This window comes from Lepisosteus platostomus, chromosome 4 (genome assembly GCF_059453375.1).
Source record: "Lepisosteus platostomus isolate fLepPlt1 chromosome 4, fLepPlt1.hap1, whole genome shotgun sequence".
NCBI lineage: Eukaryota > Metazoa > Chordata > Actinopteri > Semionotiformes > Lepisosteidae > Lepisosteus > Lepisosteus platostomus.
In genome coordinates this window covers 21601197-21622358 of record NC_142614.1, presented here as the reverse complement: position 1 = coordinate 21622358, position 21162 = coordinate 21601197, and the positions used below count along the sequence as shown (strand labels likewise).

The 21162-nt window shown below is 37.3% G+C and overlaps 2 protein-coding genes across 4 annotated transcripts in view; one reads left to right on the top strand and one right to left on the bottom strand.

Moving 5' to 3' along the window:
* The first annotated feature begins 287 nt into the window (after nucleotides 1–287).
* slc75a1 (solute carrier family 75 member 1) lies at nucleotides 288–16131 on the top strand. 2 transcript variants are annotated; one of them, XM_088629008.1, is made up of 13 exons: nucleotides 288–445; nucleotides 2719–2908; nucleotides 4139–4235; nucleotides 5423–5526; nucleotides 7786–7944; nucleotides 9110–9298; nucleotides 9915–10023; nucleotides 10459–10570; nucleotides 11139–11247; nucleotides 12501–12591; nucleotides 14061–14108; nucleotides 15373–15462; nucleotides 15825–16131. In XM_088629008.1, exons 2-13 carry the CDS (start codon nucleotides 2723–2725, stop codon nucleotides 15926–15928), a joined length of 1398 nt encoding a protein of 465 aa, XP_088485134.1. In that variant the 5' UTR covers nucleotides 288–445; nucleotides 2719–2722; the 3' UTR covers nucleotides 15929–16131. The 2 variants fall into 2 exon arrangements, with proteins under 2 accessions (XP_088485134.1, XP_088485133.1); XM_088629007.1 differs by lacking the exon at nucleotides 288–445 and having other exon boundaries at nucleotides 2682–2908.
* Nucleotides 16132–16885: 754 nt separating this feature from the next.
* Nucleotides 16886–21162, bottom strand: part of add1 (adducin 1 (alpha)) — a 52732-nt gene continuing 48455 nt past the window's right edge. Inside the window, exon 18 of one of the 2 annotated variants that reach the window (XM_088628999.1) lies at nucleotides 16886–20582. In XM_088628999.1, the coding sequence (XP_088485125.1) occupies nucleotides 20212–20582 (371 nt within the window). In that variant the 3' untranslated portion in view covers nucleotides 16886–20211. The remainder of the gene's footprint in view (nucleotides 20583–21162) is intronic. The other variant, XM_088629000.1, reaches the window with a different exon arrangement.

Here is a 21162-nt window from a genome sequence, read left to right as displayed (position 1 = left end):
GTAGGCCAACGAAAGTAGCCTTTTCGTTTAAACGTGTCTAATTTGGAAAACTAGAATATTTTTTTCTGTTGATGAAATAGGTTTTCAACGGAGTAAAACCATTAGGAAGTCGTCTTCTAAATCTCAGTTGCAGATTTACGCCCTAAAACAATATCTCCGTCAGCGGAACTATTACTCTTCGTGTCCGTATTACACATTTCACATTTATCACGTCTTTGTAACCACACTTTACATAAGGATCTGCGTTTCCCCTCTTTAAAGCCAATGTTTTCAACGCATGCGTCGCATTTGTGTCATTGCAAGTGAAATCTGAAACCGCTTCCTGGTCCTTGCAAGACACAAGTCTGTGATGTACAATTGTAACTTGATTTAAATGTTATTGCTGCTCGGAGACTTCATGTCGCATACCTGTAGTCAGTTTGGAAGAAAGGTAATAACAATATTAGTTTGGAAAAAGTTTTTCTCGAGCATGTATATATTTATGCGCTTAATATTTTTATTACACGTTCAACCTTGTAGAGCATCAGTGCCGTCCTGCGTTAGAAAAGAAATAAAACTAAACGTATATGTCTAGAATGTACCTAATGACAGTACAGCACTGCGAAATGAATTGAACCATCATCTTAGCTTGAAGTCTTTTTGTAGAGATGAGATGGCTTGACGTCGCACTAAGCTTTAGTAAAATATTTTGTATATGGAATATATTATATTAACATGCACGTAATAATTGTGCACTTCACGAGATAAATACTTTAAATGCGATAGCATTTATTAAGTCACTGTGACTTAATGAATTTGGTCTGTTTATACTTTCTTACATTATTTTAAAAATATTGAAAAAGTGGTAATATAATTCAGAAGTAGCTATTAAAAGTCATGGGTGGGTTTAAACCTACACGTTTTATTCATTGGAACACTATTTTATAAATTATTTTCAGCGTTTACAGGATTGTTTTTTTGTGACTCGTCTTTGATCTCTTCAGACTTCAGAGTTCAAGATACAGGTCCTAGATGGATCAACAAGTCCGATTCGTTTTGCTACAGCAACACACCACTTTTTCCTCCTTGGCTTTCGAAAAACATTTAACTTGTGTCCTAAAAGTGAATGCTTTTGTATGTAGATAGGAATATGTTTTAAACCATAAGTTTTCAAAACCGTTTGTGGGACAAAATTAAAAAAAACATACTGAGATCTGCTGCAATGCATACACAGTTTTATTTGGTCAAAAATACTGGACACAAAAGTATTGTACTAAATGGTTTTATGCTGCACAAGGAAATGCTTTAGTTCATTCTGAAATTTCCAGTTGGATCAAATAAATTTTTGGTGGTAATATAATTGCCAGGTTCCTAGCAGACAAAGCACAGTGATACCTATGATTTTTCACAGCTCAGAATATCACTCAAAAGTATTTACAATCATGCCTGATGTCACTGCATTTTTAGCTGTTATTTTAAATGATAATGATGTGGTGTGATACCAAGTGGATTTGTTTATTGTCAATGTATTACACCAACAAGAATAGTTGGAAAGCAAATAAAATTCAAATTCATCCCCAGTAATGCCACAGCTTTATCTGTGGCATGCTTGTCATTTTTGTTCAGGCTCTGATGTTTGGTGAATAGCTTTGATCCTCTGTTCTGTACTGTTCACCTACCAGTTGTTACCTTCAGAGGCTCCAAGCTTAATAAGTAGGATAAGGAAGGCTAAGAATAAGGATAATATTCAGCACACTTTTATCTTGCCTGTTTTCCTGTCATTACTCCAGGAAGTAAATTCAAGGAACTAATGTGTTCAGGTAATATTGACTTGTAAGAGTGTTCTTACTGGCAAGCATTTGTTTTTTTTTTTATTTTTCCTTTATCATAGTCATTCTAGTTATAGAGTACTTTTTAAAACATGTTTTTATGGTGCATCTGTGATTCTCATGCTGCTTCTTTTTAATCCTGTAACTTTTAACAAATATTTTGCACTGCATTCAGTCAAAATGTGTACAGCTGAATTTTTTAAATAAGTACTGTGTCAGTGTTTTGCTCCTGATAATTTTAAGCAGAAGAAGGCAGTAACTGCAAAAATTGTTTGAAACTTTGGCTAAGAAGAGTTTGAAACAAATACATTTAAAAATTATTTCATTGTCACATGTAGCTGGTACACTAAACAGTAGTTAATTTAGAATTATGTTCTAAGTGTAAACTTATTAAGTGATAATCTTCAATCTGAAATTAAACAACTTGTTTTTTCAAGTCTGCAAAGATGCAATGTCAATGTACATCATTGTTTAATTCACTGTTAATGAATAGCTAAGAAGTATTTCTTTCCTTGTTCTTACAGTATATTGCGTAATTATGCATCTCCGACCTCTAAGACAATGTTTCACCTTTGGTTTTTGAGGGAATCGCTTCAGCCTTTTCGAGGAAATATGACACAATCATTTATAGCCAAAGTAGATTTCACCACAGGCATAAAAGAGGAACAGTTTGTTTTTATTTAACTGATATTTGTGGCACGTTTGTTTAGGTATTACAGTTACAATTATTTCCACTAGTTGTTGGTTAGAAAGCAGTGCATCTAGTTTGGTATTATAATCCTATTAGTCATGATATGCATGCAAGCTAGGCAGTAAGGATGTCTCTGCAAAATAAATTTAAGTTTTCACTGCTTATAGTTTTTGTGCTGTCTCTGTTTTCTTGTTGTTATAGGAAGTTCAGGATCTTGAGAAGTATGAGTGAAAGAAAACAGGCAGGAGGCAACACGATGGCAAACCCTGAAAAAACCAACACTAAAGCAGAAAGTGACTCTTCATGGGTCATTACTGTGGTTTTTCTAGCTCTCCTGTTGGATCTTTTGGGGTTCACTCTGATATTACCACTTCTCCCTTCAATTCTGGACCACTACAGTCAGACCGAGGTAAGCACAACACTTTCAAGGTGCAGCTTTCTGCCGAGCCTGGGTAATCCTGAGTTAATGGGGTTGTTTTGACATTAATGCACAGATATTCGGAATGAGGGATTCCTAAAAACAAACTCGTTGATAGAGACGGTCAATGGCTTTCTTCAGGTTTCTTAAGTTAAATTACAGCAGATAACTTTCATTGTTCCATTTCTTATTTTTCTGTTTTGTTTTAAAAGAGTACTTTCATGTAAAAAGGCATTCAAAATATTAGGGTATACTTTTACTAAAAGCAAATTTTCCATTACATAAGTGTTGCTTACTCCCCTTCCGAAATGCCCAGTCATGTTCCTGAGTTTCTAAAACAACTGCAATTTAAAATGTTGTCAAACCTTAATATAAACAGTTGCTTTATAAAAATAAAAAAACATTTTTTAATCTTCAATGGACATAAGTTAAGAAAGGATAATAAGAAAACCACTTTTAATAACATTTTTAGGCTGTCATTTTTTACATGCTTAAGTGTCAAAGTATGTTTTAAAGACAGAGAGATGAAAGACAGTTGGCTTTGAAGGAGCTTGACTGTTGTGCAGGAACAGTCGGTCCTTTGTTTTGCTGAAGATGCACATGGTAACCCGTGGTGAAATGTCAGATAGGTCAGCTGGCTATCTGGTGTGTGAAACCCCGAATTCTTTGTCGCCATATTTGTATGAGCTTGAGAAAGCCTTTGGTGTCCCTGCATGCCTACAAGTATTTTCAGAAGATTAACATAATGACTTTGTTACATGAGGCAATCGGCTGGCATGCTTTATCTCTTGCACCTATATCCTGCACTGTTTCCCTGTGTAACATTCCTAGAGACCCACTGTTGATGCCCCAGCCACCACCTGTAACACGATGATGGATTGTACCCACCCTCGTCAAGTTCCGGTGAATAAATGGACACTATGAAAAGTGCTTGTCCATATGTGCTTGTGTGTGTCCTGGGCTCACTAGTGTCCCATCCAGTCCTGTCTTGAGACCTGTGATTCCAGGACAGTCTTAAGGTTGCCATGACCCTTACAAGGAATAAGCTGCTTGGTGATAATAAGTGGACAAGAACAAATATTTTCCCATGAATAAAAAAATCAACAAAGTTTTGAATCTTTTAGTTTTCGTTAAATAAACAAAAAGTAATCTTTTTTATACTGTTCTGAAAATAAAGAATAGATTTGCGATGGAAATTAAACTAGTTGTTTGTTTAAACAGGATGGGATGTATCAGTCTCTACAGAGCATTGTGGACTTCTTTGGGGCAAGCATTGGGGTTCCAGTGGAAAGGAAATACAATGGTGTTCTGTTTGGAGGTAAGTTGGAAGGAGGTGAGAGAGACAGAGGTCCTTAACCTGGCCTGCCCTCCAGCCATGATGAAACACTGGGCAAAAAGATCAGTTCAGTGGTCTCCTTCCATAGTAGTGCTTTAAATGGTTATGAAAATAGAAAAATCAGAAGTGCTCATTGGTGTCACCTGCCTACTTAAAAGAAGTTCATGTTCATTGAAATTTGTGTCATTTTTAAAACTTAAATAATATAGATATTATAACCCTTCAGTTATTCAGAGAAGAGAACTACACTGTGCTGACTTGCTGTGGTACTAAAGGCTCTAGAAGTAAAGAGACTGTCTTGACTAACTTCTGTGCCGCGCAGGTGCTGCCAGTCTTTTGTTTACCTGTTTCTGCACTGCACGTTGTTTAAAGGTATACCATGCTCCAAGCACATTATTCCAAGAACTTCAGCAAACAGAGCCTCACACACTCTCCTCCACTAAGAGTTGGCTCCCTTATTTCTGACTGAACAGAATAATAGGTTGGTCATTTTTGACGAACAGACAGAAGAGGGAATGACCATGAAGACTAGGACTTAAGGCACATCTGTGGAATACATTGCAAAACTTAGAAATAAGAATACTGTTGCTCTTAACAAGCACTCGAAAGACCACTTCTGAGTGCTGAAAAGAAGACATCCTAGTCAGTAGAGTTTATGTAATTACTGTAATTCCTCATTCCCCAGTGTTGCAAGAATCTGTTATCATTGCAGATGTACTTGTGTTATTGAGCCAGGCTACTGTTTCATAGATATAGTATATCTCTTCTTCTCAATTTGCATTGCATCATCCTAGTGATAAATGGCAAACAGACTCAAAAATCAAAATACATTTTTTCACAGAAAAACCATCCTCAGAACGTTAGAACAGTAATTTTAATGAGTGATTTGTTTGATTTGAAATGAACAATATTTTTTTTGGCAAATTAAAAAAAAAATAACTCAAAGCTGTGATAAGAGGATGTAAAGTAGACAAGTGTTTCAGTGGAAAGCCAGCTAAAGTTGGTTCACTGGTGGATGTTTCTGCTTGCTGTGGTGCCAATTTGCATCTTTCCACAGATTTCTCAGTTAAATGCCAGGAAAAGTCTCTTCAAAAGCCTTTTTATGTGCAATGCTTTGTGAGGTTTCAGGTCTGTGGATTTTAGCCCAGTTCTTTTGCTCTTCACATCAGGTCTCATTGGCTCCCTCTTCTCCCTGCTGCAGTTCCTGTCTTCCCCTCTCACGGGTGCTGCCTCAGACTACTATGGAAGGAGACCACTGATGATGCTTTTAACGGTAGGGGGCTTGGGTCAAACATGACCCCAAGATAACTACTTGAACCGTTAGCAGGGCAGTCAATAATCAAACTACAGATGACACATTTGGTGAGTTGATAAGGATCAGTCACTTATTGCAGTAACTTTGGTCTTGACAGAGGTCTGATTGTTTTTGTTGAATCCATGTTACATCATCATCTAAACAGTGCTAAAGGCTAGTGTTTAATTAACATCAGGTTTAGTGGGAACACAAGTTTGCTTGTGATTAATATAGGAGTGCTTACAAATAATCTGATATAATGATAGCATATAGATATACAGTAGATACTAAAAGGATTTTGACCAAGGACCTTGTGGATGTGGATGTGATCAACTGTGTTGAACTGATGTGAGCAACTTGTTTTCTGTTAGTTAGATAACGTTGAAACCACAGCTAACAGCAAAGTAGTTCTAGTAATACCAACAACCCTTTCTAATCTGTTAGCAAGGTGGTCAGCAATAGAAAAGACAGCAACAAGGTTCAGCAAGAATGGGTACAAAACATTCAGCAGTTATTAGCAGATCATTCGTAACTTTATATAAGAGCAGTTTCTGTACTGTACTTTGAGTACAATGAATAGAACCCAGAATCAAATGGCTTGTAGATTTTATTTAAAGTGAGCTTATAAATGCTCAAATGACCCAGTGATCCCTGAAGCCTCCTGGATGCTTGCAGGCATGAGGTGTTGTAGGCTGTTTTAGAACCTTTGCCAAAATGGAAAGTTAGATATTACTAGGCAGGCCGGGGTCTACTTTCTGCCATTTTTATTTTTAATTTAGAATTGTCAGGTAGTTTTGTTATACACATCCAGTCAGCTTTTCCAAATTGTTTCTCAGATCTTGGCTTACAGCTACAAGCCTCACAATCATATACACAGAGTATCCTTCAACAATCTTCTAATCTACAGTACACTAGATGCCTGCAATCTCCGGGATGTCTCAATGTTTAGCTGAGAGCTGAGGAAGCTAAAAGCCTCACAAGTGCCCCCGTCCAAGTACCTCTGGATAAACTCAGCCAATTGTTCATCACATCTCAGCTCTCAGCTACTAACCTAGTGGCGGTACACAGGGGAAGCGTAGGCAGATCCCTCTGCCAACTATAAGTCTTTTGTCTTTCAACACATCAGCCCTATACTGGAGGTTAGGTGCCGATTGGAGGAGAGGAATGTCCCTCACTGATACGTTGTTGCCTCAGTTGGCCATGTACTGTGTCTTTTAACTGTTACTTAGTATTTGCCGTTATTCATGCAGATGGTTCCATAACAGGAATTTTAGTTTAGGGCTAAAAAACCTGTTCTAAAGATTTAAACAAACAGAAATTATTCAAAGTACAGGTGATAAATAATAAAACTTGGATGGGCTTTCCCTTTTTCGTAGTACAGTCTTCAATTTTACCCTTTTTTGGTCTCTAAAAGTGTAAATTTGCTTTTAATTATTTTAAAAAAAAGTCTCAAAGATTCACTCTGTGCATGCACCTGAAAATAGAAGGGTTTGCCTCACCAACACAAGTACAGTCACCAAAAAGACGTCCTTGAAACCAAACATGCATGGCACAATTCTGTGTCACTCCTATGAACACCTCAGCCTCATTACCACTTTTTTTTAATTGGCCAAATCCAAGATGCAAACTTTCTTTCTGAAGCACTTTGAATATCAATCAGTTGCAAGTCAGTCCATACAAATTCTTTGTAGGAATCACCATGATCCTTAATGAGCAAAAAACAGTAGTGGTGAAGAACAGCATCTACCTGTGCTCACTCAGCTCAGGGTTAGAGTGTGGCATAACACCTTGCCAGATTAAATGTGCATTAATTGTGGCAGTAGTTCATAATTGAATGTTGGACGTTTTCATTTGGATTGTTAACTATGCTATTTTCATTGCATTGCAACTGCTTGTTGAAACAGCTGTGTAATTAACAGCAACAGGGCTTTTTAAGTAACACTGAAATACTGCTTGAATTAAAGATACAATGTGGATCTGAAGTGCTTAGGTTGCTTATGCCTAAGACATTACAATGTATTCATGCATCTCATACTCATGTGAGACAGATTTTGTCAGAATATGAAGATGTGATGATTTTTCATATCATCCCCTACTTGGCTTGATCTGGCTTTCTTTCCTAACAAGCTGGAGAATAATTAGATATGATCTAGACAGTAACCCTGCTTTCGACATGTTTTGAAAACAGGTACTCCCAGGTGCTTCTACACTGCAGAGTTGTGTTCTCTTGGTTCATAGGTGGGGCTGATGTCTTCCTACGCACTGTGGGCAGTGTCCAGGAGCTTCAGTGTCTTTCTCCTGTCCAGAGTTGTGGGTGGAGTATGCAAAGGCAACGTCAGTCTCTGCACAGCAATAGTGGCCGACCTGACCTGCCCAAAAGCACGCAACCGAGGAATGGTAGGAAATTGGATGGATTAGGAGCTGTTTGCTTCTGTTTTTATGTTATCTACTCTCTGTTATTTTTAGTCTATGCTTGCAAATAGTTTAAGAAGGCTTGCGGCTTAATTTAATCTGATAACAGGGAAGTTTAGTGCTTGTAAATACTGACCAGCTTCAGTTAACTGCTACTGGTGGAATTCTGCCAGATTTTTTCAAGCCAGCTTCTGATAGAGATGAACCTTCTGTTTGAAGTTGTGCTTCAATGTAGTGATGACTACTGGGACCAGTATTTTTCTTTAAGCTCCATATCTTAGAGAGCCAATACTGCTTCTCCAAAATACCTTATCCTGTATGTTGCTACTTATTGAACTCTTGTGTTTGGTTGGTGTGGCTGGTCAGTTTTAGAAGGGGCTGTAGTAACAGCTGATCTGCCACTAGAGGCTGCTATTTATCATCCAATCTTTATAAATAGCCACAGTAGGTGTTTATAAAGTTTTGTAATGTTGGTGAAGGGACGCGAATTTCACATTCTCACATGGGTGCAATTAAGCTTTTGTTTTTTGAGATGTTTGAGTGCTGTCTTTTTGTTGTCTGTGACCTGAAAAAGCATTTGATAAATACTTTTGGACTTTACATCTTGACCATTGCATTTTTTGTGTGCAGACCCTTGGAATCACCTTGGTTAAGGAGAGGGTCTGTGAAAGCTGTATTTTCATTTTCATTTTAGATTTCACTTTAGGTTCATTTTAGCTGCCCTGTATAATCCATTCTAGCTCCTTTTTCTCAACAAAAAGGAGATCTTCTTTAATGGATTTTATTGAATGTTTAGTTATATGTTGTATCACTTGAAGAACTTCAGTTCACTAAGAACTTCAGAACTAAGTAATTTCTTTAAAAAACAAAAGTGTTTTACTTCATATTTAAGGGTGACTTCAAAAGTCATGGCCTCTTGAGGTTGGAGCAGGACTGTAAACAAGTATAGAATTTTGGCTACAGTATTTTTTATTATCTGACAATGTAATTTTCCTTGATGTCTAGTTCTAGAAAGGGATTATTTGGGGACAAAATTGACCATTGACAGAACAAATGCAGCATTAATAGAACTGTCTGCCCACCTAGAATTTCTGTAGAACCAGAGATCTGTGGTTCACACTTTCACATGTATCACTCTTCACTGTTTTAGGCTATGATTGGTGTTGCCTTCTCTCTGGGCTTTACCTTTGGTCCGATGATTGGTGCCTATTTTGCCCTGAAACCCACAGAGGATGAGATCTTTTACCAGGGTCCTGCAGTGCTGGCTCTCTTGTTCTCTGCAGCTGATTTACTCTTCATATTTGTCATGCTTCCAGAGACACTTTCCAGGAACAACAGGGTAAGACAGTCATGCTGAATTCTACCTGAGGAATCTGCGGATTACAGTACATGACACATTTTAGAATCTTCTGCTGGCACTTGATAAAAAATGGTAATGAATTGTGTCAAGTATTGTATTCACGGCTTTAAAGCAGTGTACTATGCTTAAGAAAAGCAGAACAGTAACATGATGATGAGATTTTGTCAGATCTCAGACTAGCACTTGATTATGAGTCCAGTGAAAACCAGGTTGTTGTTGTAAGAGTTGTCAGTGGATTTATTGGTGGGAACTTTTAAATCAAAGCCCCAGTGTGATGTAGGAGGTACCATCCTTTGGATGAGATGTTAAACTGAGGCTGATTAATCTGGTTTACTTAAAGTGCCCTCTTAATTCATTTAGTGAAACACTTTTTTGGTTTTCTATAATGGGTCTCCTTCGACATGTAAAGATATTTGGGATTCTTTGTGATAACTAAGCAAACCTTAGTACAATTATTTTAAGTATGCTTTAGCAAACCAAAAAAAGCAACAAACCGGGAGATGTTACTGCCTGTATTTTTCCATTTTCTTAAAGATTTTTTGTCTTATTACCAAAAGGGGAAATCCACTGATGGGGATCAATTTGTTCTCTTCAGGTCTCCTCAGTGACTTCAGGGATACAGGAATCCACTGACCTGCTGAGCCCTCTTGCCTTGTTTCAGTTCACTGCTGTAACAAGAAGACAAGACTCTCCTTCTAAAGAGAGTGAGTATCCATTGTAAAAGGGACTTCATTGCACAAAAGGCTTGAGTTTCCTGAACAAATTACCTGGTCCTGCTGACGGCATTACTCTGGGTCCTTTAAGAATGGAAAAAAAATCTGTTTTGATTAGCTATTAGAAACCGAATAATCAAGATGAGCCCAAAGAACCTCCTCTTTTTTCTAAACGCTTTTCTATATAATGTGCAAGAAGGAACATGAAATAAAGTTGTTTAATAAAAATAAAATAAAAGAAAGGTCTTTTAACATTCTAAATATATTCTCTGTGCAGGAGAATTCTGGTACGTCAAAAATAAAAACATTTTGTATACAAAGAGTGAACATTATACAGTGTATCTTGTATCACTAGTCCCTTGTTAATCTCTTATCTTTATAAATAGTGGAATTTTCCTTTTACTGTGCTGTTTTTCTTCCTTTAAGGTATACAGAACCTTAAAGTCCTGGGCTTTGTCTACTTCTCCTACTTGTTTCTCTTCTCTGGACTGGAGTACACATTGAGCTTTCTGACTCATCAGCGCTTTCAGTTCACTAGGTATGTAAGTGTCCAGCTGTGCACCAAAGGTCCTAATTTCCTTAGAGTCTGAGCTGTCCTGGTAATTAATAACATGGGTGGTTTATTAAGGAAAATTATTAGACTTATTATTAGCAGAGATCTAAAGAAGTAGGATTTATAATTTAAGATCCCTTTAATACATTTCCTTTCTGGTCTATTTGAAACTCTGTAAATCTAGAGGCTCATAGACTGATAACACTATAGATGGTGCATGGTTAAGACATCTCTAAATCAAGTGGGCTGTGAATTCTAACATTAGAAAGGAAATTAAGTATTGGGTGCTTCAGGTGGCTTAGCAGCTATTGAAAACCAACAGCTGTCTTGCCAGCTTTTGTTTTGTTATTGTCTTCTTTTACTTTGCTATAACCTGACCAAGGCAGTTCTGTAGTCTGGTAAAAAAAAATCAAATTTAATATCTAATCTTGTTGAGTCATAAATAATTACCGTTGTCTCACTGGATCTTTGCTTTGTATTTAAAGTGTAGGCACTATGCTGACAGAAATGCTGTTCTTTCATGTTAAGGCAGAGGAGTGTCCTTGTCTTGCAGCATGCAGCAAGGGAAGATGTTCTTCTTTGTCGGCATTGCCATGGCGTTAATTCAGGGAGGGTATGCTCGGAGGATTAAACCAGGGAAACATATCAGAACGACCAGAATGGTAAATATACAGATCATGCAGGATGTGATGAAAGAAAAATAAAGTGCGGAGAGAGTTGTAAGAGACAGTTATTAAAACATATTGCATTGAGTAAACCAGAACCATTGTTTTTTTACGATACAGTATATGCTTGTCGAAAGGAACAAGTTGTACAATAGAGATGTGAAAAGGTTTTCATTTCAGGGAGATATTTCGGGGGGAGGGGGTTGTAAAAGAAATTTCTGTTCACAAGTCATTTGAAATCATTTGTTCTTTTACTAAAAAAAGAATCGCCAATTATTTGGGTTGTAGAGTATAGATAATTGTGACAAGTATAGACAGTATAGACAATATTTTAAGGTTTGGCTCAAAACTTCAAACCCCATGAACGCACACAGGAGAATGAGGACAGAATCCCCTGACCTGCCCATGCCATCACGTCACAGCCGACCAACTAGTCTCAGCCTACTCTGGGTGGCACTCAGCCAGTTGAACGCTGCAACTTAGGAAATCTGGTTTTGTGACATGATCTCTTTTTTTGACATGAATTCCTAACTTATGAAAAAACTCATTAGGGTTGAATCAATATATCTTGCCACACTGTGGGATGCTTCAGTCTGGGCTGAAACATCCTTTTCCATGCACAGGATAAAGTAAGCTGTTATTTGACTTTGATGCAGAGTGTTTTGGGGCTGTACTCTTTGAATCATGAATTGAATCAATTCCAAAGTGTGGGTCATAATTCTCTTGTGCTCAAGTACCCCTCTTCCCAGATTCATATCACTATATAGCTTTATAAGTGGTAGTAATGAGTTGGATTCAGAATTTTTTATGTGAATTACTACAACTGTATCATATTTTTCCCTGTTTTAAGTAAATAATATTTTTAAATCTGGGAACCTGCTGTACTCGGACTAAATACCATTCCTTTTTCCTGTAACCAAGATACTAGGGCCAGCCATTCAATTTTGACTAGCAGCTTTCCTGAATGAAGAATAATTGTGCTGCAAATCTACATTTTATAATGGCCCTGGCGAAGCAATAGCTCTGTTTTGGCTTTAAACCCAGAAGATTTATAAGCTTGTGAAGATTCAGTAATAGTTATGCCAGGCTAGTTGAAAAATCAGAATAAATATTGTTTTTATTTTAGATCCATGTCTGTAATATGTTAAATAATTGAGTTCATGGGATTGTGTACCAGGACATTTTTCTCAAGTTATTGAGAAATATTGATGATTCAGTGATGAATTTCTGTGTTCAATGCTTCTTTTCAGGCAATAATAATTTTGATCCCTGCTTTCATTCTTATTGGCTTGGCTTGGAGTGTATCGATGCTGTATGTTGGACTGTTGCTGTACTCCTTTGGTAAGCCTCAGAATTCTGTAACTTCTCAAAAAAGGAGCTTCATGAGTGTCTCAACGCACAAACAAGATGGCTAGAAACAGAGGTTAAGGCCTATAGTTAAGACATTTACCATTTGAGTCTAAACACAATATGCTAAATCATAATAATGAGGCTAGTTCAAACTAAAAGAGAAAGTCCAGTGCTGCACAAAGCAAATGAAGCAGAATAAAAACACACAGAGATATACTGTAGGTTTGAGATGAAATGTTGTGTCTGCGTGTGAGCTGAAAAGGAACAAGATGAGGCTTGTTCCACTCTCAACATAGAAAGAAGGAAAACAATTTGGCTTCAGAGCCGTGTGTGCTTACAAACGTCGACCTCACGTTTGTTTTTTCTTTTTTGCTTTTCAGTATAGAATTAGCATCTACATTTTCCTTTGCAGTATGCAGAGTAGTAATGTAACACCCTGGAGCTATGTACTGTATTCCTTGTTTACAGTGAGATCAATTAGTAATTTGGATTACCAGACTGAAGGATTAGGAAACATGGCAAAATATAGTGTAAGAGTTATTGAAAGATGCGATTGAGAGCTGAGAGATCACAGGTGTCTAAAAGGTTGTCTAAACAAGTCTTGAGCAGAAAAGGGTAGAGAATGAAGAGGGTGGCTGTAGACGAGGGTGGCTGTAGAAGAGAATACAGAGACAGTACAGAAAGTCTGGCATTAACTGTAATGCACTAAAGCTTGAAGGAACATCAGACATTGATGAAGTAATCTCTATTCTTCTCTCTCTCAGATATTAGGCAGTGAGGCAGCGAATTAATTACTGATAATTTCACTGTATTTAGCATCTTTTACTTTGGAGATTTGTACCTTTGTTAAATATATTATTATAATTTCATGTGTTTAACAATTCACCGCAACTAAAAAGACTGCATTGCTCTGCCACTGATAATAGCTTATGATAATATTCCACTGCCAAAAATACACTACCAGGCTGCATCTTTAGAAAATAAAGCTAATTTATGTTTGCTGCTAATAAGGGCTGGTTATACAGTTATTACTGCTTATTACATGCAGTATTAATTAAAGCTCTGTGCTATCTCTCAGTATGTACTAGACATAATTGCATAGCCTAATGTTACAAAGGTCATTCTTTAAAGAGAATTTTAAATGTTTAAAATATAGATTTTATTGAATTTGCTTTTCCTTTTCTTCCATAAGAAATTCAGCAAGTCCAAGTGGGACCCCCCTTAAAATTATTATACAGCACATGTTGTACATGTAACCAGATTGATTTTTTTCCATCTTTAGGTATTTAGGATGGTTTCAACAGAAATTTATTTTTTAAGACTTACTGAAGCCATTTTTGTTTCAAATGAATCTATATGTCTCATTTTCAATATCAGAATAATTTGTATTTTTAAAACTTTACCAAGGATCACAGAGTGAGTTCCAATAATTAATGGGTGATGAATATATTTGATTGCAGCTGCTGCTGTAGTTGTGCCTTGTCTGTCAACCCTGGTGTCTGCCTATGGTAAGTGAAACAAATGTTTTCTTCCGCTATACCTCCATCACATTAGATGTAGCTGCTTTTGAAGGTCAGCAGATATTAGGACGAGATTACAGGATCAGTGACACACCAAAACGGACATTTCATTTCCTAAGTAGAAGAATTTCTATATACACTATTATAGATGTGTGCTGTTACTCTCACACAGCAACATATCTGGCCCCTGAAGGAAACACGGCTTGCGCTGAGAAAAAAGACGCTGAGTTGTTTGTCCATCCAGTAATACTGGGTTACTGTTATCCTCTGCCAGATATCACTCCAATGCTTAGATCTTCTGTTGGAGAAAAAAAAAAGTTTTTCAAATGGATTTTAAAAATAGTTACAGAAACTTATAAAAACCCTCGTGGCCGAGGACCTCCACTTGATCCAGGTCACTTCTCAAGATCATAAAATGGGGATTTATTCATTTTCCATGATAATGTCTCCAGCTGGCTGGTGAGGGAGTATTCAGCCACAGTGGCTTTCACTTGTAAAACTCTGTTTTGCTTTGTGTTAGAAATGCATAAACATTGGACTATTTTCAGAGGTCTAGATACAATTACTTATTAAGTGGTTATTTTGTCTCCTTGCCACTATTCACTTTTAAAATCTGAGAAAATGTAGTGAAACAGTGTTACAGTGAAATAGCTAATTAGTATATTCAACTCTACAAATGATAATAAAATCCATAATAATGTAATAAAGACAATCAAGTCAAGTGTTCTTACTTAAGGTCATAAAATATAAAGCACCTTGAATTTGTTCTAGTACAGTGCTGACCCTGAGACTTGATAAAATGCAACCACAATAAATCTGCATGAAAAGCCATGCATATTTTCAGTCCTGAACAGAATGACTCAAGTTAAGACGCTTAAGTCTTTTTAGAATTGGGAACAATCTAGCCAGCAGTGTTGAGGAAACCCTCCCTATTATCAGTAAATGGCTGGATGAGATCAATTAGCTACTAACAACAAAGTGAACATGATAGCTTGAATTGCTCCTCTCATTTGTAATAATTTGTATATTTTAAGTGGTTACATTCTATGTTCTATTATGTCTTTTCAATTATCTCCACTAGTTAATCAGCACTGAATGTATATTAACACAAAAAATAAATACTCTGCAAGATGTTCTGGTCGGAATACAATCTTTTTATTTTACAGTTAACAATAAGAAGTCTGCTCCAGCTGAACTTCTAACAAACTCCAATTCTGCTCATACTGCATAAAATCAATTGCTTTGTCTCCAGGCTCAGCCAGTCAGAAGGGCACAGTGATGGGGATCCTACGCAGCCTTGGGGCTCTTGCAAGAGTTCTGGGTCCTATTGTAGCATCTTCAGGTAAGTCATTCACTGTTCTTATGAAATAGCATGGATGTACTATATTGAATTTCATTTTAGATTTCACCCTAGCTTAGACTGATGTTAGTCGTTTCTCTTTGGCTAGTGGTGAGCCAATCAAAATAAATCAAGATGAAAAAAGAAATGCTCATGGGAATTATAACTGTTTTAACTGAAAATAATGATATACAGACATAAAACAGGAAATTTAGAAGATAGTGTGTCTTCTATCAAGGATAGTTTTGACCGTCTTGTTTATTGGAAAATCATCCAATATTGATTTGTTGCCAGATTTTTCCGTCATCATTTATCTGCACAAGGTGAAACTCCATGATCTTTTTTCCACTTTGTTGAACTTGCAGTGTATTGGCTGGCTGGGGCACAGACCTGTTTCATCGTGAGCTCGGCCTTCTTCGTTGTACCTCTGGCACTCCTCTGGAACTTCAAGGACACAAAAACAGAGTGAGAGGAGGTCCATCGGGTATTTTGAGGAAGTTGGGGTGAATCAACATGCTGCGCTGATCAACAAGGGTGTCTGAAAAGTGTAAAGATGACACATCTAATAAGTTGTATTATTATTTTTGCACCTTTTTTAAATAATGCTATTATATGTATGTTTGGAACATAGAATATATTTAGTTGATTAAATGGTACAGTTGGGAAAACTAAGAGTATTGTTGAGTTGTCATTACATTTTGCACATCATCACCATTCCGTTTTAATCTTCAAACTGATTTCATGGCTGCTTAAGACCATTAACACTTTGCTGAGACTGTATGTACAGTAGCAGTTGAAAAGGCATGACTGGTGAGAAGAGGGTGTGTGGCTTCGATAGGATTATTCCAGAATATCCACAATATACAAGCCGGCTAACCTTTCCCAGAATCCACAGCTTACGCCATATCTGCGCAGAATCGCCTCTTGTCGTGCACTGTCTCGCTGTGGCTTCTGCTGTCTAAATCCAAAACAGACGATTCTTTACTTCGGCCGTGATTGGAGGAAGGAAAAGAATCACTACGAACAAAACCCAGCAGATTCAGTTTTATCTGAACTTTATTTTTACCTGGATCTGACAAAAATACGTACTGTATATCTCAATATACCAGTATAAATGCAGCTGTGCTCAGCACATCCTAACTGTGACCCTGCTTCCATTATTTCTCAGTACATGTATTTTCCATGAATGCTGCGTACTGTGTATTTTTGCCTTTGGAAATACAGGAGAGGGGACTATTCCAAGGGCCTAAAGGATATCCATGGATAGGACAGTGAGCAATGCTCATATGCACAACTAATTATTCACAACAGATAAAGACAAATGTGCCACCTTCGCAAAGTGGATAGTTCACCAGGTCAGAAATTTAAATTGCTTGTTTGTTTTTGTCTGAAATAATTCTTCCCACAGAAAAATATGAAATCAGACTTTTTTTAAAGGAAAAGAATTTATTCATGGATGAAACAAAACAGTACCATGAAAATAGGAAAGCATATGTCCTCCACAAATGCACAGAAGAACATACCAATGACTTTAAAAAGAATTTAATGTGAGTACAAATTAGAGCTTTAAAATCAATACATATATAATACAGAACTTGACACTAGATGATTACTGAAATGTGTCTGATGGCTTAGTACTGTTATTACATAAATCTGTCAATAAAACAAAATAGCAAAAGAAAGTGACAGAGTCTTAATGTACAAAGAACAAAGTATACAAGCTGAAAGCCATTAATGCCATGCAGTCCTCCAAGAAACTTTTTGCACAAAATAGCAGTTTTATAGTAGTTTGTAATTGCAAGATTCACAAATTGTCTGGTCAAATGTAATCAGCATTGGTCCAGTGTCAAACTGTCCACATTCTTATTTCCACATGAATGATTGTTTTTTTTAACAATTACCTCCCCTTTGTGTCTGACAGAGATTTTAAAATATCTTCACATGATTTCTAAAAAGTCACCTTTCCAAAAAAAAATTATTCTGAGACGAGAAGCAAAATCCAGGTGAAGTAGTTCAAGACATCCCGTGAGAACCATGAAGCATGGTCTAACAAGAATATTACCTCTGCCTTATCCTAAGAAATGGAAGAATTACTGGAATATTCCCTTTTCTGATTAAAAAAAAACATCAAATTTTGATGCTGGATAAAATGGAATCCAGAGTGTTTTCATAACAAACACACTTTAAAAGAATTAATTTTGCTTTGGAAGCACTATTTAATTTTGCAGTACAATACACTGGTGTCTTTTTCTTTTGGTAGTGTCACTCATTTCCTTACTTCCCAAAGCATCATTCCCCATCGCCAGTACGATGACAGACACTGCCTGAGGGAGCAAGGAAATATTTTGTCCTTCCAAAGCCAAGAACTGCATATATAAAACTGAATAAACTGCTAAACAATACAACTAAAAAGACGCAGGAAATTTACATCGCATTTTTGATGCATATTCCCAACCCAGCAGATTCCTAAAAAAAAATAAGTGTTTACTTATTCTATAAACAAAGATACGCAGATTCTTGTATTATTTTGAGCCACGAGTTTGCATGATGCTTTTCTTTGTAGCTGATGCAGTTTGCCGACAACCACAATCGGTTTCTTTGCTCCAGGATGCATTTATTGTGTCATTACAGCCATGCTTGTTGAGGACGGAAATACCTATTCTAAATTAAATTTAAAATCATGTACAATGAGTATTTTCATTCAGATCTTGCGGCCTCCAGATAGTAACAAATGAGTAACGTGAATACATTGAAGCGTTTTAATTTTTTCAAAAACTCTGATTTGGCCGAAACAGATTCCCTTCAATTACAACTAGTTTCATTAATTTAAAACATAATTTTCCATTAAAATATTACTTGAAAGAAATCTGGCTAGGTTATATTTTATTAGTGCAAAAGGGAAAGTGTGGTCATGGTTTTTGTAAGGTTTGCTGCATTTTTCTTCAAAATTGTTCAAAATTTTTACCCCCAAACCATCCACTCTGTGGTCTCCAAAAGTGATTAGATGTACATTATCTTACTGAAGTCACTGATATCATCTCCACATATACTAGAAGGCACCACTACTTATACTTAACAGCCAACATTTTAACAGTGTCTAGGGCAATAGAATTTAAAATCAATCTGTATATGCTTTTGTCAGCTGCTGGTAATTAAATTCAGAAAACACTTGCCATCAAATCTGGGAGTGCTGAGTGTTGCAAATCTTTGATTTATTCCAGGTTGATTTTAAGACAAATCCTCATATTCCTTTCCTTTTTGTATCGTGCCAATGCCAACTGCTTTTCAGGAACATCTGAGAGGTCCAAGCTGGTTAACTGAAGTGGCAAGAAGAGTCACTGAACTGCACTGGAGTTCAAATATGGTTCTGTTCTGTACTGCCTCCCATTACATGCAAAGGTCAAAGTCAAACACCTTGATGTAAGCAGGACACTGATGTCACGTGTGTACTTAGCAACATTGTTTGACTTTTTATAATTGAGGCTTTTGTTCTTAATACTGGCCAGTACAGACTAGGCTCAGCAAGAAAGCATCTGAATCTAATTAACCAGCCTGTCACAAGGCAAAGCAGTACTGTAGTTGTACTCATTAATGGAGCACTAGAAAGACCTTGCAGCAGGCAGACTACCTGGTTGGAAGCAGAGCTGGTTCTATTTTTAAATGGATTTTATTAGAAGCTGCAGAGCTCTCACTGCAGGAGTAAGGTCTAAATAAATTCACACTCCACTCTCGGAGAAACCATTATTTTTTCTTCTTCTAAAGTTTGTTTATACATTTCAAAAGTACTTTTACATTTTTCTCTCCTATAACTTACTATCTTAAAGTGGAAGAGCAAATGTCCCAGAATAAAAAGAGAAACAGTGCAAAATGAGACTAGTTCTCCAGATTTCCAAACCTTCGAAGCCAGCAACATTTTAAGCAAGTAATATGAGTTCTGGATTATTTGAGGCATTTTCTCTTATATTTTTGTACAGGTAAGGAAAAACAGTTCGGCCAGAAGAACAAGAAACACTTACTACCAACCTTTTAGCTCATTCTCAAGGACAGCAATAATGTAAGTATTTCTGGCCGAGTTCTGTTTTAGAGCCATCTTGGACTTGCTCATCGAACATTTTATGAATTCTCAAAAATGTATAAAAATCATTCAGATCAAAAATAATAAGATAGAGGTTATTTAAGTGAGACATAAAAGAAATATTCAGAGTATGTAAACACAGAAGGAAAATATTCTACATGTTTCTAAAGGCAGCTTAGCCATGCTATCCTGTGTTTCAATATGGAACAATAGAAATAGTTGAATGCCAGGCTTTTCTCCACAGCGCCATAATGGACAGCCCACAATGAAACACTATCAGACGTAGATGATTAGCACCCTATTATTTTGCTTTTTCAATTATGGTGACGTCAATTAAACACAATTAAAAGCCGTTTCTTCTTGTTTTTGTTGCATTCCTTATTCTAAAAGATAGTACTGATACAGTCCCAATACATTCTAGTGGTTAATTGCATTTCGTAATATAAAAGTAAAACACTAATGCTCACGTCAGATGTGCACCAAAAATGACAAGTGTAACAAGCCACATGCTGCACTTCATGGTACTTTTTGAACTCAATCGCCCCTAAAAGCACAGTTCCAATGCATCCAACTATAAGCAACTTCACCCATCTTTCTGGTACATATTGGAGGTGAACGCTAGCCTAAACAAACAAAACTCAGAGAAAGGGTATAATCGGCTGCGCAGAAGACAGGCCTTAGGGCTCCGATTTCTTCTTGTTCTTCTTGAGGAAGGAAGGCGTGCGGAATTTCTTTTTCTTCTTGGAGGGGGACTTGCTCGGGGATTCGTCGCTGCCCAGGTCAGCGGAGGCGGCGGCGGGATCGTCGGGGGTGAGGGCGACTTCTGGGTCGGCCGGGGTGGGCTGGCACTCGGGGACCTCAGACTGTGGTGGGGGCTTCTCGGCCTGGCTCTGGGGCTCGCTGTCAGGTGGGGCGGCGGCGCTCTCTCCCACACTGGCAGGAGGAAAGGCTGGGGCTTCGGAGGGCTCATCTGGGGTCAGGTCTGGGAGGGTCTGTCTCAAGGTGGCCGCATCACTCTCGTCCTTGTACGTCTGATCCTGCTGAGACTCTGCAGGGTGAAGGAGGAAAGGGAGTGAGAAATGTAAGCTTTTCTAAAGGAATACCCATTACCGGAGGTGTTAGGAAGCCAGCCAGGAAAGAAGCAGCAATGGAGTCCTTTACTTGTTTTATTTTTCCCCATATCCCACAAATCAATTATTTATGTATTAAGGACTCCAGTTTGTGAGTACCATATGCCTCATAAATAAACACGATCTTCCAGGCTGAACTTCTGATCTGATCAAAGTCAATGCGTCTACTATAGCTTCCCTTAGTACTTACCTAGTAGTATTTTAATGGCTGGGTTTACATTAAAATAATAAAACAAATAAGACCATTTTCACCACACCACTTTTGCTACGCTTGTCAACAGTACTGTAAAAGAGTTCACGTGTTACTAAAGTGCTCCTTAAATTTCAAAGCTAGGCCACTAATAATGGCTTCGGGAGGTGAAATGTGCAAGTGCCTGCAGTCAGCCACACATATGATTGATCCAAGTTGATCTCACAGACTACATTAACGTAAGGATTCAAATATGGAAAAACAATTTTGTGCTGCTGGAGGTTGTCTGTGTCTGTCACAATAATCGT